Genomic DNA, 24,540 nt, shown 5'->3' on the forward strand with positions numbered 1-24,540 from the left:
GCATTTACTGTTACTGTATTATTCAATTGTTGTTCTAACTTGCACTTCGAATCACCCTAAACCTCCGATGAATCCTGGAAAAATTCATTACATTAAATAGGTTAAGTTACTTTCTGATATGTGGTATACAATTACAAAACAACCGTGATCAAACCTGTTTAAGGCCCTGGTAGGTTGTTTACGTTTCACTGACAGCCGATGAACTTTACCCAGTGAACTATGACCTGGGATATGTCCTAGTGACGTAGTCACCGTGTCATTGACCACAATAAAAGCTTCATTGATGATTACTCAGGAGCCATTTTGGAACAGTCCAATTAGGCATGGGGCGGGAGATGGAGTGAAAGATGCTGTATTTGCTTACAAGTATCGCCCTTCTAGTTATGTTTATTTCCCCCACATAAATTACACAAAATCGCAAACCTGTTCAGACTTGCTGAAACAGCAAGTTCAGACTTGCTGAAACAGCTAAACAGCTAGTTAACATTTGACCTGATTAATTAAAGAAGGAGCCGTCCGGGGAGGTGTGTAAGCCTTACGAACTCTAGTGTTTACACCGCAGCCAAAGTAGCGGTGTCGACGCGGTGTGTGTGTGTGTGTGTGTGTGTGTGTGTGTGTGTGTGTGTGTGTGTGTGTGTGTGTGTGTGTGTGTGTGTGTGTGTGTGTGTGCAGTGCACACCCAAAGTACGTGTGTGTGTGTGTGTGCAAAGTATGTGTGTATTATTCATTGTACTTGTCGGCCAGGGTAGATTGGATTTCCCACGAACTATGACCTTACATACCCGGATGCAAGACGTCATAAGCCCTGAGCCAAATCGTTGGCATCTGATATTCCCATATAGAAATGAGCAGATGTACTGTATACATCGTGTCGTTTCCAATTGATTGCATTCTTTTCAACGTATACATGTTTACCATTGATAAACGGGAATCTGTCAACTTATAGAATCTGATTAGATGAAAATAAAAAAATCTCGTTTGAACAAGATTGAACAATTTCACAAAAATTAACCCTTCGTCTTTAATGAAAAAATACAAAATTTCAAATAAATACAGACGCATTGTGATAATTTGTTTTCGTAAAGGATACAGTCCCTCTACCATTTGACTAGTCATCAGCAACTTCAATTACATTCATGCGATATTCATAGTGCATAGAAATAACACAACGGAGTTATTAGTCTGGTAGATAAATGAATGCAGTGCTCGTGCAGTTGCCGCCGCGGCCGGCGGTGCGAACTTGTTAGGTACCGAGAAAAGAAGCTCTCTGCTGACCGACAGATCGTCACTGATGCTTACAAATCTGAGGAGCAAGTACGCAAACAGCAGGTTAGTGACAAATAGTTTCTCGGATGAAAGATTTAGATACGAATGGACAGAATGTATGTAAGAGGTGCTGCGAAGTGGAACGCAGCCATGATGTTTCTGCTTCTCTTGGCAGCTGCCTGTGCAGCCTCAAATGGCCGTCGTTTTCCTCATGAGTGTAAGGCAGCTAGATGGCGAGAGTGCGTGCCTGTCACAGGCAAGCCGAGAATGTTCGCAGAACGGTCGGGTGCCACATATGCATGTGTCATGTGTAGAGTCTTGGACAAGAGCGTCGCCGCCACCAGAAGTCCCTTTTCTTTTCTTGCAACCGCCGACAGTGTTGCAATCAGAGGGTACCCATTCCATGCCCTGTCAGCAAGGAGAATGACACCGTTTGAGCATTCTGTGATTCGCACTTTGGCTTTGATAGATGCAAAGATCACCAATGTGAAGGACAACACCTTCGCTGGGTTTTCCCGTCTCATTGACCTGTCCTTAGATTCCAACAGGTTGACAAATGTCAAGCAGACTTGGTTCACTGGCTTGGGGAAGCTCCTGATGTTGGTTCTGTCCAACAACCACATCAAGCGTATAGATCCAGGGAGCTTCGTGCACCTGACTCGCCTATATCTCTTGGATCTAGAGAACAACCTGTTACAGGTTGTAGACCCTGCCTGGCTCTTTGGACTGAAACGTATCAAGGTCATGATCCTGGGTTCGAATGTAATCAATACCATTTCCCCGGGGTCATTTCAACACCTACAGCTGGCCTGGTTGGACCTTAATGGTAATGATCTGTCATGTTTGGATAGGGAGGTGTTGTGGGGACAGCCTTTGCTGTCAAAGCTCCATGTCAGCAGTGGCATGTTGTCTACTGTCCATGATGCAAAACCAAGTCGATTGATGTGGGGCCTGTATAGGTCTGGTAGTAAGATGAGAGGGCCATGGGTGAAATTGCTTGTTGAGGTGCCCAAGTTCATTTTCTGTACCAGGCACAATGCTGATGAACTTTCATTTGGGTGGATGTTTGATTCATCGAACAATGGGCCTCGTAACATCACAATGAGAGGAGTCAACCCTGACAAACCATGTGGTGATTTGGATCGCTCTCTGAGCACCATCTCCATCCATGCCCCGGTAGTTATTCTGGCTACTGACGGCTCTCTGTCAGACAAGCTGATCCCCAACACGCTTGAGCAGTGCAGGCAGGTTTGGGAATATGATGGGGGCATTGCAGTGGGCCTGGTTGGAAGTTCAATCTTCCGACTGGTTTCCATGGCGACAGGGAATGCAACCTTTGAAGGTGTTGCCATGTCATTTGATAAGGCACATGACAAAAGCACACTCACCACCGATGAGCTAGAATACGAACAGAAGCATACCACCCATACAAATGCCATCCATGACAACACAAAAAACATCACCTGCATTCTGCTCACCAAAGATGAACACACGGAGCTGTTCTTCACCATTCCTCAGGTCGAACAGCAGACACGCACAACAGCAACCACTTTCAGACCTGACACTGACCACTCTACCAGCCTGACACACTACTCTGACTATACAGAACAGGACTACATATCTTCAGGACCGGAAGATAACTTTACCCTGCAGGTGAGTACCACGCCTGGATCAGAGGTGCCTCCGGCAGCAGATCATGTTCTCATCTCAGTTGTTGTCTCGACAGTGGTCGGTCTGGTCGTATGTTCACTTGTGGCGTTGATATGGAAGGTGTGCACCACAAACAGGTTAAATGCTGAGGATGAGAGGGCCAGTGACAATGCACACATTTGGACAATCCCACATGGGGTTGCCTCTCCTGGCTTGCTGAGGTCTGCTTCTCTCCCTGCATCCTCAAGGAAAATGGCGTCGGATGACGCAGCCTCCTGTAGGTCACTACCCGCTGTTCTGCATTCCATCGAGCCTTCTTACTGCGAGATCCCAGATGACGTAGCTGCCGCTCAGAGGGCTCTGCCTGGTCTCCCACACACGTACAGTGAGATTCCAAATGGCGCCATCTCCTGCGTGTCACGGTCAGCTTCTCTCCCTGCAGTAACATGCACACACAAGGGCGCCCCAGAGGATGCCGCATCCTGCAGATCATTGCCGGCAGTTCTCCTGTCCATTGAACCCACCTATTGCGAGATCCCAGACCACATAGAAGCTGCCCAGCGCCCTTTGCCTGCTCTCCCGCGCACTTACTGGGAGATCCCCAATCACACAGCCGCGGTACAGCGCCCTCTTCCTGCCCCAGGACATACCTACAGTGAGATTCCAGATGATGAGAGCGGGTCCATGCCTTTTTATGCTGATGCTACAGATTTGTCGTTTCATGTCGTCACAAACAGGCGACAGAATCGACTGGCCTTCCGTGATAACACAGCTCCATCTATCAGATACCGGTCTGGAGGATCTTTTGCCTCATATGGATTGGCTGAACAGACCAAAGCCGAGCGTAATAACTTCTATAGAGAGGCTTCCGAGGTAATAGACATAAGACTGAGAGCCCGTAGAAATTTGAGGACAGCTTTGGGGTCCCAGGCTACTGACAGGGGTATACGGACGGACGTGAACGTCACAGATGCAATTTTGTCCAGAGGTCAAAATGTCACGGAAGCTCACATCGCCTTCCTCACATTCCCTAACACCTTTTGGCCATGGGAGATCTTAAGGGGAGGCCGAACCCGTAACACACCACGACGTACGTCTCTCCCCCTCGTCACACTACCTAACACCTACTGGCCATGGGAGACCCCTGGGGAGGGAACTCGTAACACATCGCGGCGTGCGTCCCTTCCCTACGTCACATTGCCTAACACCTACTGGCCATGGGAGATCCCTGGGGAGGGAACCCGTAACACACCACGGTGTGTGTCCCCTCCCCTTGTCACACCACCTAACACCTACTGGCCATGGGAGATCCCTGGGGAGGGAACCCGTAACACACCACGGTGTGTGTCCCCTCCCCTTGTCACACCACCTAACACCTACTGGCCATGGGAGATCCCTGGGGAGGGAACCCGTAACACACCACGGTGTGTGTCCCCTCCCCTTGTCACACCACCTAACACCTACTGGCCATGGGAGATCCCTGGGGAGGGAACCCGTAACACACCACGGTGTGTGTCCCCTCCCCTTGTCACACCACCTAACACCTACTGGCCATGGGAGATCCCTGGGGAGGGAACCCGTAACACACCACGGTGTGTGTCCCCTCCCCTTGTCACACCACCTAACACCTACTGGCCATGGGAGATCCCTGGGGAGGGAACCCGTAACACACCACGGTGTGTGTCCCCTCTCCTTGTCACCCCACCTAACACCTACTGGCCATGGGATATCCCAGGGGGAGGTAACATGTAGTACACCACGGCGCGCGACTCCTCCCCTTGTCACACCATCCAATTACTGACCATGGAAGATCCCAGTGGAAGAAGGCTGTAATACACCAAAGTTAACAACCCTCCACCCACTACCTGTTACCAAAGACCTCTAACCATCTACATGTATGTTACCATTTCAGGGCGCAGATATCATAGTTTTATGCAGACATAGTTCTTTTTAAACATTCAATATGTTAAAGCAGTGTATTTTTGTTCATAACCACAAAGTCAAGATATTGGAAGTGTAAATAAGTGGCACAATCTTTTAACCCTTTATTATCATTCCCACTTGCAAAACTGACCTTTTCTTTTTTAAAAATCACACTGAATCATCACTGAAAATCTTCTTTACTTTCCTTTCCTACATTTTGATTTTTAACTTATGCATTTTATTCCCACAAAAAAAGTGTTGACAGCCTCGGCGCCTGTCAGTGTTGAAAACAAAATTTGTACAACATGGCAATACATGCCGACTGTATTGGCCATTCTGACAACTGGAGGCTGCTGCAGTTGCCTTTAACATGTCGCATAACGCCTGAAGGGGTTATGCTAGAGTCACCAAGTCATCTAAGATTTTTCGTGTTGCCATGGCAACGGGTTTCTGACAAGCATATTTTACAAAATTCCCTAATTTCGGTTTGAACAGTGTGGTTTTCAGGTTTTCTTGCTGAACCACATCTACTTTCTTACATTAACTACATAATATGTAATTCAACGTAACTTTCATGGTTTTTATACTAATTAACGTTTTTAGTCTATTTTCATTGTGTTAAATTGTGTGTTTGGGATTATTTGATTTGCTGAAAAAATTGTATTTTCGAAAATTCAAGATAGCGGATCCAAGATAACGGATATCTAAAAGGTATATCAGTTTTCTGTTAGTCATTTCTGTTACAATTTTCAAACTAAAAAAACATTTTGCAATTAAAACTATTCCAACTCATGGGTGGCTGGCATGTGTGGGTGGGTGTGTGGGTGGGTGTGTGGGTGAAAGGAGTGTTTGTCTGAATGAGGAATAGAAATTAGTATCGTAACGAAAAAAAGCTTCCTGCCACCGATATGATTTTGATTTAAGTCTAGGGGAGGGAGACTACTGTTGTGACTATCTTAGGCGACTTATAAGTTATAACGTTGATTATTGTCATGAGAATTAGTGTCACATGGCCTTTGGAGCCAGCATATACGTTCAGACTTATGCTATGTTCCTAATACTTTAGCAAGAAGTTGCTACAGTTTTAACGTTGTATGTGCATTGACATTGAACTAACTAATTAGGCGTCCAGGGGCTTAGCAAGTAGTTTCTATCTGAAAGCTAGACAAAAAGAGCAAGGGTTCAAGCGGTCAATGATTGTTCGTGTGGGTATAGGCGGGCTAGGGCTTGTAGTGTGTTGATTTGGCCTTCTGTTGGGCTTATCACGACAACATGTTTACATATGTTGCAAAATTTGCATAACAGTTTTAGAGAGGTCTATGCTACTGACGCTCCGTGTACGTGAACATCCTTTTGTAATTGTTCTGCTTGCATAGCCACAAGGCCTCGATAGATAATGCCCTGATTTTCTGTCATTATATTGTTTTGTTATCCTGTACATATGCTATGATTTACATGCTTATATTTTCACTGTAAATAGTACTGTTAAAAGTGGTCATTTGTATAGTGTTCTTATTTCTTATATGTTGCTTTTTGTTTGTTAAGAGGGAGACAACTTGCAGAGGTGAGTGATCACCTGGTTTGTCTCCCCCTCCATTTTCTGTAATGGATGAGTCTTATAGATAAATAAACAAATATCTTTGGTGGTAAAGCATTCTCTCCGCCCGCCACCTGATTAAATTCCATTGCCTGTGACAAGCAGATATAAATATTTATAGAGGCCCTTGACAGAGCCGCCTGTTTTATGGGCTTGGAAAGGGATACTATACCCATTCGGTAATTTTACGGAGTGATTTTCAAATCTAAAATTTTGTAAAAGAATGAACCAATGAGCTGTGACTGTCAGGCCACAAGTCAGAAGAGCAAAATATATATGTATAATATGACGTCATGTTGAGGGCAAACGACTGAAACTTGTGTTGATATATCAAATCTGCAATTCCCGCCAAACCCAGAACTCACGATAATAATGGACTGAACCTGATCAAGTGGCGTGCTGTACATGCGATCCAGGCAAGCTCGCCAGGAAATTCCAGTCGACGTCGATAACTCACATCCTTGTCTAACCGTCGGGCCGAGGTTGGAGGACAGTCACACCTTAAAGACACCGCAAGAATTCTGGAAGACAGTGCTGTGTACGCCTTGGTCTGCGATTGTGTGAACCTACAAGTTCCCAACTCACAACACTGCCTTGACAGTGCATTACCCTTCCCTAAGTACTCAACTGACGTGGTAAACGGTCTTCTCTCAAACATAAACGTCACTGCGACTAGATGTGGAACTGCTGCAAGAATTCGTGAGAGTCATGCTGTTGAATCACCCTTAAGCCTCGCGAAGTTTCTCACGTAAAGTCGTGGCAATGATACAGCTCACAATGGAGGCACGGCATCTTGGCCTGGACTGCCTGTCTGATCCGTGTGGTGTTCCACAAGTGAACTGTGAAAACGTCTTGATCATTTAAGACATCTTCATGCCACGGCACCGTAGTGACCATGCTTATCTCGGTGATACTTCATTTAACTTGTAGAGATTGCTTTTTGTCTATCTACTGACATTCACAGATCCAAATCTATGCAGAAGACAGCAGGAGGACACAAACGTTCATCTTCAAGGCTAGCTACGTACTTTTAGGCCACGTTTGAGTGGCAAAGATATTCTATACCGAGACTCTGACATGTCACAGTTCATGGTCTTTTTTCGCCGATTCTATCAAGTAATTCGTCTTTCGGTTGACGTATCGAAATAATCCTTCCAGTCACAAATTAAACGTGCAGTAATCCTCCATTGAATTGGCGCCTCTGGCATGTAGTATTGAATAACAAATTTAATTGTTTTGCATGTCACTTTGTATGGTAATTTAGTCCCATGCAACGAATATATCTCTGATAGAGTTATCGTGTTCACTTCCGTGACAACTTCCGCTGTTTCCAACTTGATAGCCAAAAACGCCTCCAACTTTGCCTTTTTTTGTAATTTGAAGCATTAAACGTTTTAAAAAAATGAAGGAATACGGAACAAGAATACTGATAATACAGCGACCATCAGCATCAAACAAATGAGTCTTAATTCAGCCCTCCATACGGTTTATCATTATTATTACGGTTGTTATGCTTACATTCATACTCATTTTTCTGACATATATGTATATACAAACCTGATACCCATTCATTCAGTTTGAAATAGGTCATTCTATATTTCATATGTACTATACAACGTACCTGTTTGGAATGAAAGTCAGTGAGTATGATTAATTGAAATATCCATGTATTGATGAAAGTTAGAAATTTCAGCTAAATACATAAAATACAATCATATTTATTACAAAATAAATTGTCTCAAACTGTTGTATGAATTATTTGGTTTCCAACTGGAGACCTTAATCCACTTTAACAATACATTGTTTGTAACCTATGACATCTTGATATCTATCATCGATCGTTTGACATCTTAGCCAATACATAAACAGGATTATCTCTTCATGTTTCTGCATCGGACATTCATAGCCTGAATTCAATCAAGCCTCCTGTGGCCGCTCGCCGCCCTGTAACCGCTTCGCCACCCGCGGGGAGGGGACAGAAATCCCCGGACAGTTGGAGTTTGCGTTATACAGACTAGGACATTCATATCCCTTAGATATCAATTTCGAGCATGTTTTGTCTCATGTTGTATACGTTATTTATCAAAACAAGTACAAGTTCTAAGAGTCTCGATGCTACAGACCGCTTTGAGTACATATTCAAATGCAACAATCCCCACAATGCGAACATAGGTAAATATCTAAACGACTGCTTTCACATTAGAAAAAAATACTGAAACTAATGATTAAATCAATGACTATAACACAATAACGAATTCTTGCCATACCTTGTACCATGTACAATTATCGTGCAATAAAGTTCTTCTATATACGTGAGAATGAGTGAAGTACCTTTTTATCGCTCGACAATCGTAGGTAGGTACATTCTTGTTAGAGCAAAGCTGTACGATTCGGCAGCCGTTTGGTTGTAAACAAGCTTTTGATCCGTTGTACTACTGAAAATAAACCAGTTTACTGCTACCGATACTCCTCCTACTACTACTAATCAAAACTTTATTGTTCATTCTTTCTTTCTTTCTTTCTTTCTTTATTCAAAAATATCACAACTTACAGACAAAATAACATGCCTGAATGGCGATGATATTTACATGGCCTCTGTTGTTCAGACACTATATATACACAATAAAATAGAAAACACCTATATACAAAATACAATATATCAAATACATCGAAATATACATCCAAGCGTTATTGCACATTAGGTGCTACTGATTGTTGTACAAACTGATTGCCTTATGTACTACTACTACTGCTACTACTACTACTTATTATTATCAAGCTCATTACCCATAAATTATGATTATCAATTAACAGTTTGCCAGCGTGTCAAGGTTGTAACGTTACAAAAACGTCCCCTAGGGCGGTCCTTCCACCAGGGTCAGTACGGGGAAAGGACAACGTCCGAAGATGCTACAGGTCAGACTCCTACTAACGATGTTACATACGGAACCTTGATGCAAGCCTTAACTACATACATATCTTGAGTCTGGATTTATTGCTTTCGATTAAAAGTTCATTGCAAAGTGCTATATATGATAAACTAGGGTGATTTCTATGCCCATAGTACTAGTAGTGCTTACTTAGTGGTTGTTTACGGCGTATGAACACACAGTCCCTGAAATAGTGTATTATTGATTTTTCTTATCTAAAGCCAGCATCCTGTGACATCTGTAATTTCCCAAGCAATACAGACAATGTTGCGACATCGTAAGTTCTATTTGTGCGGTGTACAAATAGAACCAAACTAATATAAAGGCGAGCTGCTCGCCTGTTGGGGTACATTGGGTTGTTTGTAGGAGTTTAGTCTGTCGGACGGTAGCTCCTGTGTCTCCTGTACAAGATGAAGGGACTTGCCGCCCTCCTGCTGACGGTTCTGCCGGCCCTGGCCGCCGCCCACTCCTGGATCACCTGCACGGACTACCTGGAGATGAACGGGGACTACTGGGACCACGAGCTGTGCAGGGCCTTCCCCAGGTCTGCTTCAAGGTAAGGCTTCCTCTTTTCTTTTTTTCGGCCATTCATTCATTCATTCATCCTGTCCATTCTTTTTCCCTCTCTGACTTTTTCCCTTTCTTTTGTTTTCGCTTCCTTTTCTCCATCAGTTCTTTTTTCTCTTTATTTCATATTGAAATACATTTTGTACCCGTAGCTTTATCTTTGTAATCGTTTGAACGCCTTTCTAATGTTTTCATTCATCGATCCTTTATTTTCTTTCCTCTTCTTCCTTTCCTTCTTTAGCCTTTCACCCTCTCAGTCTCTCCTTCTTTGATGTCAAATACTCTTAGTTTTGTCTTAACTTACATTTTTCGATTTTAACCTCAACGTAAATATACCTAAACCATTACAAAAAGCTATCATTTACATAATTTTCTTATGTTTGTGATGTACAAAAATCACAAATACCTATCTTAAGGACCATTACTTTGTTGTTCAAACGGTGTGTGGTTCATGTCTGTTACAGAATGGTGCCCCGCACAGCGCTGTTCGGCTCCCAGGACACGTACTCGTACTTCCCGAGCCCCGGTGCCGTGTGCCGTACCTCCCGTAACGACGCCACGGAGTACACGGCCGACCATCCCATGGCCACGTACTACCAGGGACAGACCGTCGTTCTCACGCATCCCACCAAGGTAGATGATTTGTTCTGAAGAAAAACTTGATATGAAACATTTTTATGAGGTGATGTTACAGGTCAAAATGAACCTGCAGAAAAACTTCAGGTCCTAATGCCAAAAGAAGAATAGCTCCCCATACCTCACCTTAAAAACTGATTGAAATGGATACATGCCTATATAGAAAGAATGTATGCATGGCAAGTTGAATTTTAGGCCAAACTTTATACGTGCTCCAACTCTGAAAAGAGTATGACAGATGATGATGATTATGTTGATTTCTATCATGTTGGTTGTTAAAGCTTAAGCCTATCACACTTCATTTTAAAGATGATAAATATTCAAGTAACAAAGTGTGACTTTTCGTAGACTTCACACATTGATTCCAAATTCAATCGTTCTTCGAAGCAAACCATTCTCTCGAACTACGTCGACGAATCCTAATTGTTATCTAAAAGAGCGAACTGAACTGACTAGCCGTACGTGTGAATTCACAGATGGCAGAGTTTGAACAATATGATAACTAGAGGAAGGCCAATCTTTGCTTACAGCGTTGTTTGTCATGATTGTTGGAATCGATGGATGCATCCTACAGTACCATAATGGAGTCACCCTCTTACTATACGTGTACAGATATCTATGAGAGCCGTATATTGCTGTTTTCGTTCCTGTTACTAGCTGAGCGTACAACTTTTGAAAGGAGATGTTTTAAGTCCGAATTTAAAACCAGAAAAAAATAATGCCTCCATTTCAATCATGACAATTGATATAAAATGCACAATTAGATATCATAACGCCATCGGTATGATTCTTTTCTCTTAACACGACCACGCTGTTGTTGTTATCTACTTTTGCACTATGACGTTCGCTATCGTCTTGACATTATGATTCTGAACTCGGATAAATTCCACGGAAAACAAAGCATATTTCCATTCTATACAGACCAAACGACATAAAACACAACTCGATGTATCGTGTACAATGCTTACAGTATTTGTTTTTCCAATAGAACCACGTTGCAGACGTCCAGTGTACCAACAAGTACATCCCGGACAACGGCAACTGGATCGCGGTGGGGCCGGTTAACGGTGCCTCCGACCCCGCGCTGTTTGACGGCCCCGAGTGGACTCAGATTGCCGACATGGGAAAGGCGCCAGTCGGTAAGATTTCTCCTTCTGTCTCTTTTCCGGCAAAACAAATGGGAGGAATTTTCCATTGTCGTTCTCTGCACAAAAAAACAATCTCTATATGATCATGGTGACTGAGAATTGATTTTTGCTTTCGAATTGCATGCCCCAAAAAGCACGCGTTGCTGCGTATCTAGTGAAAAAATAATATAGATAGAGGGATTTTTCACTAGTAAGAAAAATTATTTTTCACTAGTAAGCAAATTCGTAAATCTGTCTTCTACTTTCTAATAAAAAAATCTGCCTATTAGTGAAAAGATGAGATAACGTTAACGTTATAAGGGTGTTTTCTTTAATCATCACGTTTCAGACTTAAATTTCTTTTAAGAAATAAACATATGAGATAAATCATAAGGTCTCAAAAATAATATGTGTTCTGAAATAACATAGCTTGCAAGTTGCATGTACATGATACTTTTACATCGATGTTTTTCTGATGGAATGATATTTCACGCATGCGCTGTTCTGGTCTCTAGGATATGAGATCCCGGATGCAGTGACGTCGACCTACCCGAAGCCAGGCTTCCAGAACGCACCGAAGTTCTGTGAGAACATGGACAAAGCCATGGGCACCTACAACTTCACCATTCCGTCCAACCTCACACCCGGTAACATCTTTTTTTCTAATCTATATTAGAGTTGATTAACAAGGTTCTATTGAGATAACAGTCCCCAATGCAATTCCGGTGAAACACTTTAATTCCGGAAAACCTTAGTTATTTCTGAGCTGTCTCTGAGCCAGCATTCTGCCAGAATTCTGGGAACCCAGAATTCAATTCCAGAATTCAACCCACAAATGCTGTTCTCAGAATTCTGCCAAAATTTTGGCTCAAAGACAAAATCCTACCAGCATTATGGCTCTGAGACAGCATTCTCCAGAATTTCTTCCAGAATTCTCTAAAATTGGCTTTGCTCCTGGAGACGTCTAATGTTACATATTCATTGATGACAATGGGATTTTACAATCATTGGAGGAGTTTCTAACGTCTAGACATTATATGAAATGTTGCCTATACTTTAAAGATAGCTGCATCAAAAGACGACTCTTGATAGCCTACAAGGCTTGCATCACGATAAATCCCCTTCTCTGCTTGTTGTCCGTACCAGGCCGCTACACGTTCCTGTGGAAGTGGATCTTTAACGCCGGGAATGACCCGTACACCAGCTGCTGGGAGGCGGACGTGGTCGCCACCAAGGCCGAGAGGAACGCCATCTACACTTCCATGGTACACACACATCCTTTACATAATGTAATATCACGGGCAATATCATATAAAAGAAATAACAAAGAAAAGAAGACAGGTGGGGTGACATTGTCTGGCGATGGCCTGATATTCATCGCACCTTTAGATGTAGGAGTTTGTAGGAGTAGGAGTGAAATATGTCACGAAGGTGGACTGTGTTTGTAGTCACAACAAGTGCGAGTTTTATGCGGTAATTTTTGTATGTTGTTTTGATGAATACAGGGCTTGTCCACAATCGACTTCTGGTACGCTGGTGGAACCACGCCCGTCGTCCCACCTGTTATCCCTGTAGTGGACGGTCTTGGAGGGGTGAGGTTTCAGCGATTTGGCTTTGCTTTACTTTGTATACTCTTGAAACGTAAACGAAGGTTAGACATGCAGCAAGAGAACGATACAAGTGGAAGACATTTATTTCCTCCGTTCTCCGCAATGCGACAATGGTTTCACTGTTAATTCCAAATTATTTTGAACCCACTTCATATGGTCTTTCACTTTCCTGCAAATGGCTTGTTTTAGAATGTCACATAGAACGCTTCTAGCTAGGTATTGTGCCTTATCCGTTCATTTTTCTTTCAGACTGACAACACCGGTACCGGTACCACGGACAACACGGGCACCGGTACCACGGACAACACGGGCACAGGTACCATCGACAACACCGGAACCGGTACTATTGATAACACCGGAACCGGTACCATTGACAACACGGGTACCGGTACCATTGACAACACGGGTACTGGCACCGGTACCACCAGCGGTACCACCACCCCCCTGTCCTTCGCCTTCAACGTGAACGCGTGGCCCGGTGGCGGCCAGGGGTCCCTTGTCCTCCCCAGCCCCCGCCCGTCCGGGGACTGGTACGTGGAGCTCAAGTTCCCCTGCGCAGGATCCGGCATCATTCTTGACGTAAGTATCATCCCCTCTTCCCAACATACACATCCAGTGACTCACCAAATGCTTCACCACAGCAATGGTAAATGGGAAAGTTTACTGTTGTAACGTATCACATTGCATGTCTTCATGCCACCATATACTACTAGTATATCCGTTTTGAACAAGACGGTCTATAAAAACTACTATAAGCAAATGAACCATTTAAGAGTCACCACGGCTAACGTTAACCATAATGGTGCTTTAGACACTTGTGCAGCCCACCATGGATTTATAATCGTGTCAGGGACAGCATATTGCTTAGTAGGGGTGGGTACCGGTACCGTGTACCGGTACAAAACCGGTATTTCTTAATGGACCGGTCCAAAAAAACCGGTCCGTAAAAAATCAGTGGACCGGCCTATGGACCGATTAGAAAATTCATAGTACCCGGCTACCAGCAGGTGGCCACATAACTGGTCTAAGAAAATACAAAACAGCATATTTAACGAGTCGTTTTCGAAGACGTTAGCTGTGAATCATATCTAGAAATACTTAAAGGATGAGTAAACAGACAGCGAGGAGAGTATAGTTATAATTTTGAGACAAACTGCAAACCTAAGAAATTATATCGTTCCAGACATGACGTCTGGAGACTTTTACGTGTGTCTCGCTCTCCAAAATATGATGTACTGCGACACTACTATAATCAGGTACAGGTACAGGTCCGGACCTGGACCTGACCCTCTGGACCTGGACCTGGACCGGACCTGAATTTTATGTACCGGTACCCACCCCTATTGCTTAGGGATGTGTGTGGATTTTGGTTTGTGGGTAGTTTTTGAGGTCCCAAAGAAACACGATGATTTTAACCTCCTATGAGTATTTTCAGGTAATGAAGCATCACAGGCCGACACCCCCTTCCTAAAAGTACTGTGGTATAGTCCATTGACACAGAATTGGGACGACGTCGACGAAAGGGTCAATGACCCCTTATACGGGAGATAGTAAAGATTGATAAAGGGAAGAAAGGGATAGGGAGAAATACTGACATCTGTGATGGCTAGAGCTATGGCATCAAGAAATTTAAAAAAATCTTTTAGGGAAGTATAAGATCTTCACTTTCTTGCTTTCAATAGACCTGGCACGGGGACCAGATCCAGACCCCTGAGGAAGAGGCCCAGGGGATCTTCAAGATCAAACAGACGGGCTGGCAGCTGGATAAGAACGACATCGGCTTCGTCGTCAACACCATGGCGGGCTGCTTCGTGGACGAGAACCAAGTCACGGCTCAGATCGTCTCGAACTGAGGCGTCACAACCGCTCACACTGACAGATGTTTTGATTAAACTCTGCGATTATGAATAATATTGTTATAGTCATCATTTCTACTCACTCAGAAAACAAGAGAAAGGGCATTATTTCCAGGACTGTGTGAATAGTTCTGTCTTATGATACCAGTACAATGTAACGTTAGTATGGATCAATTCATAGTTTGGGTTACTTAAGTGTTGGACTTCATGTTTGGTTCAGTCACCGACAAGAGACACCGGATGCTGTCTGAAACGTCTGACCGTTTGTAAACGTTTCCACTTGCTTGAGTATATTTTGTATTGGGTGTATCATTACCTGGATGTCTAACCTTCATCGTCGAGATAGATAGCATATAATTCGTTAAGAAAGAAAAGAAAACGACACGAACACAGAGACATTCACACACTGACAATAAAACACAAACCATATTTCATCTTCTTGGACACTATCATACTACTATGTTTGCCGTAAAGCATTAAAACGTTACACGAATCCATCCCTTCGCCGAAATGTAAACCTTTATGTTGTTCAATGCTGCTAGCTGGTGGTGGTGAAAAAAAACACATAACGTTACACCCAGTAAAACTCCTGTTTCCACCAAGTTATATACAAGCTTTCCTTGTCCCATTGTGTTTTGACTACTGACAGTAGTCAATGTGAGTTCGCGGAGGAAAAGTAGTGCATTGGAAGTTCAAGGACCGAATTTTGACAAGAACATGGACGTCATCATTCTTCAGATGAAAATGAATATCCTAAACCGACAATGTATCCGTGTCCGTGCTTTCTTTCTATAAAATGCAAGGAAATGAAATGGTTTGAGAACACGTGAACAAGTGTAAAGGGACCGGAAACAATGCACAGTAGGGTCCTTGGATATGAGACCCACGAAATGAAGTTCTGAAATATTTTTGCTTGGGAAAACGTCCGTCAGGGTGAGCTAATTTTCTGGCATTGAGGACAGTACAGAAAATCACTTTCACCGTACACCTGTGTTAGGCGCCCATGCTTTATCACTGTGCGGAGTGATCCATGTTTGAAAATTTGGGCGGAACTACATATACTGTTTGCATATACTGTTCGCAGCTACTTCCTTGGGTGACGTCATAAACCAAAAACTTTGCAATTATGTCATTATGATGTGAGTTTTACCTGATATGTAAAGTATTTCCACGAAATTCAGCCACCGGTTGGTATGTGACAAGTAACGTTATTGTTTAGACACTTGAAATTGAATAAAACATTATCATAATCACGTAACTGTTAGCTGGGGGACAATATTTCATACAGATTCTTATATTCACACATTTGGTGACTCACTGTGGTGAAGTTATGGCGTTATTTTTTTCAAGGACTCAGAATTCGTCACGTGTGTTGTTAATCTATATTCCTCCTCCGTATAAGTGACCCTGTCCCTAGTGCTGAACAGCATTCACAATGTATGGCGTTGATTCTATAGCCATTGGTTCTTTTGTCAGAAGTTGTGCTTTTTCCTTGTTATGGGATTTTTTTTAACAATTCATTTTGTACATTTTGTCACGGTTTTAACGAAGTTATCATTTACTATCTCTATTAATGAATATTGTGACTAACAATTTAACCCCCCACTTCACAAAGAATGGTTTAGTCTGCTGTAGTCGTCACGTGATTGTCACAAGATGGCTGCGCCCACACATTTCTGACGCGACGGCGAGTTTTCCTTCTTTTCCCGCACGTTTCCTGTCCAATTTATCACAGCTTTACCCTCTGAGACGCGATGGCCAGCCCGTCAGAAGCCCGACATCGCGCCCTGTACAAGGCGGGGACGTCTCCGTGGAGAGACTCGTTCCGTAGACGCTGCCTGGACCGGTTGAAGTCTAGCCGGGCGAAGATCGTGAACAGGTTCCGGGTGGGGCTGGCGGAGGAGGCGGAGGGCGCGCAGGGCGGGGAGTCAGACGTCGTGCGAGAGGTGAACAGAAGTCCTCTTCTTCTTCTTTCTGTTAAGACAACTTCACCTTCTTCTGCCTCCTGTTATCTGTCGAAGAAGGGTGTCTTGCCAACTGGAAATAGTGTTTATAGATCCGAGATGTGAAGCCTTCTGCCTAGTTCCAGATTGGCGCAGAGGCCTCTCCGGGAAGTCTGTTCCATGATAATATTTTTCTTGAACATGTTACAAGTTCTAAAAAAGTTCTTAAACTCGTGGCGTATCGTGAACGGTCACTACAGCTACAGAGGCGGCGGCACGATATTTTGAATGGGGGGGCGAGATAAGTTGAGATGAAATCTCACTAAGACGAGCGCCGAAGGCGCGAGGCGTCGCGCCGAAGGCGCGACAATACTAGGGGGGTCCGGGGGTATGCTCCCCCGGGAAATTTTGAAATCTAGACCCTCTGAAATGCTATTTCCTGCATTCTGAGAGGCAAATTTTGTTGGAAGAGTAAGCTAAGTTTAATGACATCGTTATTTGTTTTAAAAAATGCTGAAGGGTTTCAGCTTGATTTGTGGGGAACGTCGCCCTCCCGACATAGCACGACATGCTCCCACAGGAAAATTTAGAATTCTTGACCCATTGAAACGCTATTTCCTGAACTCAGAGGGGCAAATTTTGATGGTAAAGTAATCTAAGTTTAATGACATCTCTATATGTGAAAGGTTTCAGCCTGAGTTTTGTTGGACGACGCACACCCGACATATGATTTTTCCGCCGGAGCGCGACATTGAAAACTTTGAAATTTTGACCGATTGAAACGCTGTTTCCTGAATTTTGAGGGGCAAATTTTGCTGACAAAGTAAGCTAAAAAGGTTGATGACATCTCTATATGTGAAAAAATACAGACGGGTTTCAGCTTGAGTTTTGGGGTGCGACGGCCTCGAGCCCTCCCGACATATTTTTCGCCGGCGGCAACGTTCTCCTCCCGGAAAATTTTGAAATCTTGAATGCTTTTTCCTGAGAGGCAACTTTTGCTGATAGATTGAACAAATACAGAAGGGTTTCAGCATGAGCTTTGGAGGGCGACGCTGTCCCGACATATACGCCGGCGGCGCAACAATCCTAGTGCGCAGCAATCCTAGTGTGCTAACATACGTCGGAGAAAATTGTGAAATCTTGACCCGCTGAAACGCTATTTCCTGCATTTTGAGAGACAAATTTTGTTGGTAGAGTACGCTAAGTTAAGAAAATCTCTGTTAGTGAAAAGATTCATAAGGGTTTCAGCTTGATTTTTGGGGGGGCGACGCCCCCCCAACATATTTTTCGGGGGGGCAGCCGCCCCCCTTGCCCCCCCTGTGCCGCCGCCACTGAGCTACAAGACAGTTTCATACTCTGGTGTATATAAATGTAACTTTCCGTAACACAGGTCTCGGTTTGAACCAAAATTTGTATGTGGGGAGGGGGGTGTACAGATGATTTGCCTTGTGCAGATTGTCAAATATTTAACCTCCTTGATATTACCCATGTTTAAACCCGAATATAAATCAGCCCTACAGCTTCAGCTATAGCTTAACAACAGTCCTATAAAGAACTGACTGTCTCTACCACATTGGTCACATCTGTAAGCTGACTCAGTTCTCTGAAAAGTCAAGTTGCTTGATATTACCACGCTTGGTCTACTTTTGACTGATAGGTATTCATAGAATCATAGTAAAATGCAATAGTTGGTAAATTAACCAAGTGGCTTTTCACATGCCTGATTTAAAGATATTGCACAGATTACTGTAGCACATTTGCAATGTTTGCTCTTGTGTTTTTTAGGTAATGGAAGAAGAATGGAAGCGGCTGTTACAAGAAGACAGTGTCACCCCCTCCAACTCTCCCGTCTCTGCTGGAGCTGAAGATGACTTGGACTCCATCTTATCTCTGATGGAAGACATCAAACAAGAACTGCTGAAGGAGGAACACTCCATCCTCGCACAGCTGGATGCCGAGATGCGGTTCGAGGAGGAAGCCATGTTGGCCACGGTGGACCATCACCATGGCAACGACGCCGTCACGTGTCCCGTGTGCATGAGCAACCCGCTGATGCAGAACAAGAACGTAATTTTCTGTCAGTGCGGCGTGAGAATCAACACAGAGCAGGACTGTATCGGACTGCAGCACGTGAAGCAGCGGCTGACAGAGTGCGTGACGGAACACGCGGATCGCTGCGCGGCACAGCCCGGGTTCACGGTAGCGGATCAGTGCAGCATTCAGAACTTGGTGATGGCCTGTGGCGCATGCGACGCCTTACAGATCGTGATCTGAAGCTATCTGTACCAAACTGTACCAGAAAAAATTATGTTGCCATAGATTTGAAGCGATGGGCTTACAGCTGTACAGACGGTATAGCTCACTTTTGAACATGTTAATATCATACAAGGAAATTCTGCTGCAATTTTTACTGAAGAAGTCAGAAGCTACCATGATCATGGCAATATCTTGCAACTGTCTTTGTTATATTTTCAACTCTGTCAAACCTAATGTTTTAGATATGGAGGTGTCAAAAGACAGATACAGAGTAACTTTATCATGTGCATTGATGGTAGTTGATTTCCTAATGAATGATGGTCTCTCTGTTGTCAGTTTATGAATAGACGATTAATTAGATAGTCAGACCTTGGAGGTTATTGTTGCATGTACCATATTGTTAGACTATACCATAACAGTTAGGCAAACCATTCTGCTTCTTATATATATCCATGCTGATATTCGAGGGAAGGGACAGACTCTATTTTTGTATCATTTTTTATTGTTACCAATTTTGGAGAGAGAGGTTTGTTCATGTTTTCGTTGGCCCAAAAGATGTACTATATTTTTTTCTTTGTTCGGAATCCACGTAAAACTAGAACCCACTGTAACATGTGTTAACAAGACTGCCATAACATCATGTGAAGGCTTTCCACATAGTAGTGTAGTTCCAGATACAATACATTATATTTCAAGCTCATGTTTCTTTTGAAATTTAACACAAACTGTTTATCATATTCTTGGTGATTTCTGCTGTACATCAACCTATCCTTCTTCGTGAAATATTTTGATCCATCACTACAAAACATTTTTGGTCCATGAAGCCTGGCGCATATATGTTGGTCAATAGTTTGTTTGATGAGTGACTTTTCTTTGTGTTAGCAGATTGATGATGATTGACATGCCTTGACAATGTACTTATGTGTTATAATACAGTGCTAAACTTTCTTCCAGCACTATGGTATTCACGGATCAAGTTAAGCACTGTATTATGATTACTACCAACTCAGATGAGCTTCCATTATACTCATGTGTTGGCATGCTCACCAGAAAGAGCAATTTTACAGTGATGTGCCATAATAGTCCAGAAGATAAGACAACGAGACTGCAAATGAAAGATATTAGGGGAGAGAAAAACAAAGTTACAAATAAATCTAAAGACATTACGCCACTGCTAGCTAGCTTCGTAACAACTTGTTTTCTTTAGCTGGAAGTGGTGTGAGAGAATTATTTTCAGATAACCATTGTGATAACGAGGGTCATTTACCCATGAGTAATTATTTTGCTGTACTATAACAATATGTATATGATGTACTGTATGTATGTATGTATATGGCTGTAAAGGAGAGCAAATAAAGTTTTTCTTTTATCATTATGAAAGGTGGTGATATGATTTCATGTTACAAATGTACTTGCATTGAATCATCTTTTTCCTGTAACGTTATTTCATGATATTTCATAATAAACATCTATGGCTATTGCCTCATCATAAGGTACAAAGGTCTGCTATGGTAAAATGGCATGGAAATTCCGAAATGTCACTTTCGGAACCTAAAGCGCTGTCATCTTTGATTGTGACTGGGGAGAAATACTAGTACGGGGGGTACTATATGCATTTTTAATAGATTCCGATAGGTGGCGCTCATGTGCTGTGCATTTTTGTTTACTGATTGGGCCACAAACCAACATGGCTGCGCGCATTGTGGGGTGGGCGAGCAAGTCTGAGTGGGTTCAAATCTACCAAGAACTTTATAGCAACGATCCTGCACAGATTCAACATGCCCTGGACCGAGCAGCGGCCTGGAAGAGCCGGCTCGACACGAAAATGCCCATCGCGATAGACTGTACTTCGTCTCTGGCGGCGGTTCGACTTCGGGATAGCGGTGCACATGTGAGAGGGGAGGGGGGCGAAGACGTCAGTAGTTCAACTCCAAACAGCCACGACTTGTTTCAGCTCCGGTTAGCTTACTCCATGGCACTGGCAAGGTAATGTGCTGTTCATCATTCATAATACAACAACAAATCTGATTCTAACATCGAAATATAGTTTGCTGATGAGATGAGAAAAGACTACATTACTTTTGACCACTCTTTTGTACACTCTCTGTATCAGTGTATATGACTCAAGTTGGAATAAACAATGTTGTGTTTTGTTGTCTGTTTCTCAGGTTTGTGAACCTTGTGACAGACGCAAGCCAAGACAAGTTCTACATCCAGCCTGTCCATGTTATGGCGAAGGAGGTCTGTTGAACTTATAAATGGACAAAATCATGATAAAGGTCTTTCATTCATTCATAATTATCCACGCCCCCCATATGAACTAGACCTTGTTGAAAAGCAGGCATACTAGATGTTACGTAAAGTGAATGAGTGCGTAGGTGCATGCGTGAGTGAGTATCATGAGTAAAGTCATCACAACATTGTCAACATGTGTTTATCGTTCCCGCCACCAGATGGCGCTACCAGAATGGATGGTAAACCTGCGTCACGAGGCGACCCACCGCAGTCTGCCCGCGCTCCCCGTGCTACAGTCGGGGGCACGGTTTGCCCTCTCCTGGCTGAGACAGAAGTACTGGGAACCACAGCTGCAGCAATGTGGGCAGCTGCCAGGGGGAGCAGCTGAGAAGGAAGAGTTGGATGTGGAGGGTAGGTGTTTCATTGAAACAGGATGTTCCTTCTATATGTTCAGGGCTCAACATTTTGGGGGAATAGGTGCAGTGCTGCACCTTATCTAGATGTTTAGGCGCACAGACAAAAAATTGGGTGCACAACATAGAAATTAAAGTAAATGGCAGCAAAACCTAATTACAAACCCTAGCTCTTTAGACTCTTTAGAGCTAGAATATGAACTTCTATTGCGAGCCAGGACATTTTTTTGAACAAGTGATACAACAAAGGCTTTATTGTCTTTTAAGACACTTGAATGTCAAGAATATTCTGTATACTATTGTACAATAGTATCTTTAGATATGTAATGCCACACAACTATCAAGGTGCCTTCTTCTTCTTCTTGGTTCTCCTGTCGTTATGGCGGATGAGGTTCCCTCCCACCACGCCCCTTATCACCTGCATACTGTCCTGACAGCCTGCTTAGCCTTTCTAATTGCTCTTTTGTCCTCAGTGTGGGCAACATGCCTCGCCTCGAAAGTGCACCAGTGCACCAACTGTAAAAAAAATAAGTGCACAGCTCCAATTTTGGGTACACAAAAGTGCGTATGCACCCAGCACTGTATTTCAAATCCTGATGATACTACAGGTAGTACACGTTGCAGCGAAGCTTCCTCTTTGTCAGTATACAATGTGGTGTAGAATTTGGTCAAGTATACCTGGTAACTCTTACTCTTCTCGGCTGAGGCTCTCCCATACATGGGACAAAATTGCTGAACAACTTTGGATATGGGACTGCAGTAATGTGTGAAAGGAAGACTGTTACCGTCTCAATCTTCTATATCTTTTACCATTCCTGAGAGGCAGATATTTTTCACATATTTCCATGTTGACTTTTTTACAGAAGTGAGACAGGCAGTGGTGGGACTGCTGATATCGTATGAACAGCATCAGTTTGAGGTGAGACTAAAAATCTTGTCTCTATCTAGTTACTGTCTCATACAGTTTCCCCTCTTCTCCAAGTAGATATTGGGCAGAAAGATTTTAACATTTTCTTATCAGATTGTAATGTTTTGTCACTTGAGGGAAAGGGACTGTCGAAGAAGGCAGCAAGAAAATTTTATGATTTTTCACCCCAACATCTGCTTGGAAATCAAGTTTTCCATATATTAAGTCATGTTTAATGTTGTCATTTACAACTTTAACTTTCACTTATTTTTGTGGTTATCATACCCCAATGTACCATTCTTAAGAGACATGAACACACTCATATCTGTCATGCAAAAATACTGAGAAGATGTACGCAGCTGTCACAAATCAGAACACAAGATGCATGTATTTAACGCTGTCCTCGTCACAGATTTCGTCAGAAAGAAGCACCAGGAAGCAGAGAAGCCACCACACGACACTTCTACAGGAGGTTCTCAACAACCTGACAGCACTGATGACTGGAAACAGGTTAGGGCTCATGATCTGAATCTGTATACTAGTAGCCGGCATGACCACCCTTCGGCGTAACACATCAGCTTTGCAGGCACACGGCAAGGCAGTAGTTGGTAATATTACACTGACGGCCTGTCAAACCTAACTTTGCAACAACTCTGGAGTTTTTTTTTTTTACAGACTAGATCTGTGGTAGATATTCAGTTAAGTGCATCCAAATGTTTAAAACCTTTGAGTTAGATTTAAAAGAGTGATTCATTCATTCATTGATCTACTTAAAAGATTTAATGTCAGAAATGTGATGATTGTAATCTTGAATTGGATTGTACCAAAAGAGTAAATGTTAATTTTCTTGTTGAAGTTCTAAATTGAAAGCAAGTAGCACACATGTTCTTGGATGTCATGGATGTCATTGTGATATGTGAAAACAAAGAGGGCATTTCAATCTTTTATAAAATGATATAGTCTATGTAAATAATACTGCAATTAGTCCTTTGAAACACGTTTGAGTCCCCCTGTGTAATGTATCAGGGTTATGTCTGTTGTCAAATGATGCATACTATGATAGTGGATACCAACACTGGGATATACAACCTTGAACCTTGAACGAGGACATTTGTGATGTCATCTCGGGAGACAATGAGTTCTTCTGCCCAACTCAGTCCGGTCTTCCATTAGCGATCTCAGCTCTGTTGTTGAAATATCACTGAGCCCAGCATCCCTTTTCAGATTGTCAATAAGGGTTGTGCGTCTCCTGCCCCTTTTCCTCCTTCCCTCCGTTGGCTCCCAGAGAATGAGCTGGCTGGCTGTCAGCTCAGTATGCCGGACGCAGTGTCCAGCCAGTGCCATCCTTCGGAGCCTTATCTTCTGGGAGAGTCTGGGAAGATCGCCGTAGAGTGCAGAGTTTGTCATATGGTCCTCCCAACCTAATCTCTTTTTTTGTTTTCCTGTGCACAGTGAGATTGTGGTGGCATGCCTGTGTGGCCAGGGATTCCTTCTCCCCACTCTTGAACAGAGAACTGCTCTTGGCTTAAGTAATGTCTCTTCTGGTAAGACCATGTGAGCTTAGTCTGTTTTAGAGTACTTTTAAGTGATGACACATTTAACAACATACATTTTGATACGACAA

The 24,540-nt window shown here is 43.2% G+C and overlaps 3 protein-coding genes across 3 annotated transcripts; all 3 read left to right on the plus strand.

Annotated features, from left to right (window-relative positions):
- The first annotated feature begins 9,684 nt into the window (after positions 1-9,684).
- Positions 9,685-15,210, plus strand: LOC136436085 (uncharacterized). Its single transcript, XM_066429799.1, has 8 exons — positions 9,685-9,922; positions 10,398-10,566; positions 11,558-11,708; positions 12,212-12,343; positions 12,843-12,961; positions 13,202-13,288; positions 13,556-13,885; positions 14,989-15,210. The coding sequence occupies exons 1-8, from the start codon at positions 9,777-9,779 to the stop codon at positions 15,157-15,159; spliced, it is 1,305 nt and encodes a 434-aa protein (XP_066285896.1). The 5' UTR covers positions 9,685-9,776; the 3' UTR covers positions 15,160-15,210.
- A 1,577-nt stretch (positions 15,211-16,787) lies between these two features.
- Positions 16,788-20,741, plus strand: LOC136436094 (RPA-interacting protein B-like). Its single transcript, XM_066429812.1, has 2 exons — positions 16,788-17,108; positions 18,891-20,741. The coding sequence occupies exons 1-2, from the start codon at positions 16,917-16,919 to the stop codon at positions 19,377-19,379; spliced, it is 681 nt and encodes a 226-aa protein (XP_066285909.1). The 5' UTR covers positions 16,788-16,916; the 3' UTR covers positions 19,380-20,741.
- Positions 20,742-21,022: 281 nt separating this feature from the next.
- On the plus strand, positions 21,023-24,511 carry LOC136427877 (ribosomal biogenesis protein LAS1L-like). The gene is made up of 6 exons (XM_066417084.1): positions 21,023-21,347; positions 21,530-21,602; positions 21,815-22,007; positions 22,873-22,928; positions 23,329-23,426; positions 24,369-24,511. Exons 1-6 carry the CDS (start codon positions 21,049-21,051, stop codon positions 24,472-24,474), a joined length of 825 nt encoding a protein of 274 aa, XP_066273181.1. The 5' UTR covers positions 21,023-21,048; the 3' UTR covers positions 24,475-24,511.
- Positions 24,512-24,540: the final 29 nt, after the last annotated feature.

This window comes from Branchiostoma lanceolatum, chromosome 1 (genome assembly GCF_035083965.1).
Source record: "Branchiostoma lanceolatum isolate klBraLanc5 chromosome 1, klBraLanc5.hap2, whole genome shotgun sequence".
Taxonomy (NCBI): domain Eukaryota; kingdom Metazoa; phylum Chordata; class Leptocardii; order Amphioxiformes; family Branchiostomatidae; genus Branchiostoma; species Branchiostoma lanceolatum.

Coding starts and splice junctions, on each gene's coding strand:
- LOC136436085 (XM_066429799.1), top strand. CDS start 9,777: ATGAAGGGACTTGCCGCCCTCCTGCTGACGGTTCTGCCGGCCCTGGCC. Junction 11,709..12,211: donor CATGGGAAAGGCGCCAGTCG/GTAAGATTTCTC, acceptor TCTGGTCTCTAG/GATATGAGATCCCGGATGCA. Junction 12,962..13,201: donor ACGCCATCTACACTTCCATG/GTACACACACAT, acceptor TGATGAATACAG/GGCTTGTCCACAATCGACTT.
- LOC136436094 (XM_066429812.1), top strand. CDS start 16,917: ATGGCCAGCCCGTCAGAAGCCCGACATCGCGCCCTGTACAAGGCGGGG. Junction 17,109..18,890: donor AGTCAGACGTCGTGCGAGAG/GTGAACAGAAGT, acceptor TGTGTTTTTTAG/GTAATGGAAGAAGAATGGAA.
- LOC136427877 (XM_066417084.1), top strand. CDS start 21,049: ATGGCTGCGCGCATTGTGGGGTGGGCGAGCAAGTCTGAGTGGGTTCAA. Junction 21,603..21,814: donor TCCATGTTATGGCGAAGGAG/GTCTGTTGAACT, acceptor TCCCGCCACCAG/ATGGCGCTACCAGAATGGAT. Junction 23,427..24,368: donor GCACTGATGACTGGAAACAG/GTTAGGGCTCAT, acceptor TCCTGTGCACAG/TGAGATTGTGGTGGCATGCC.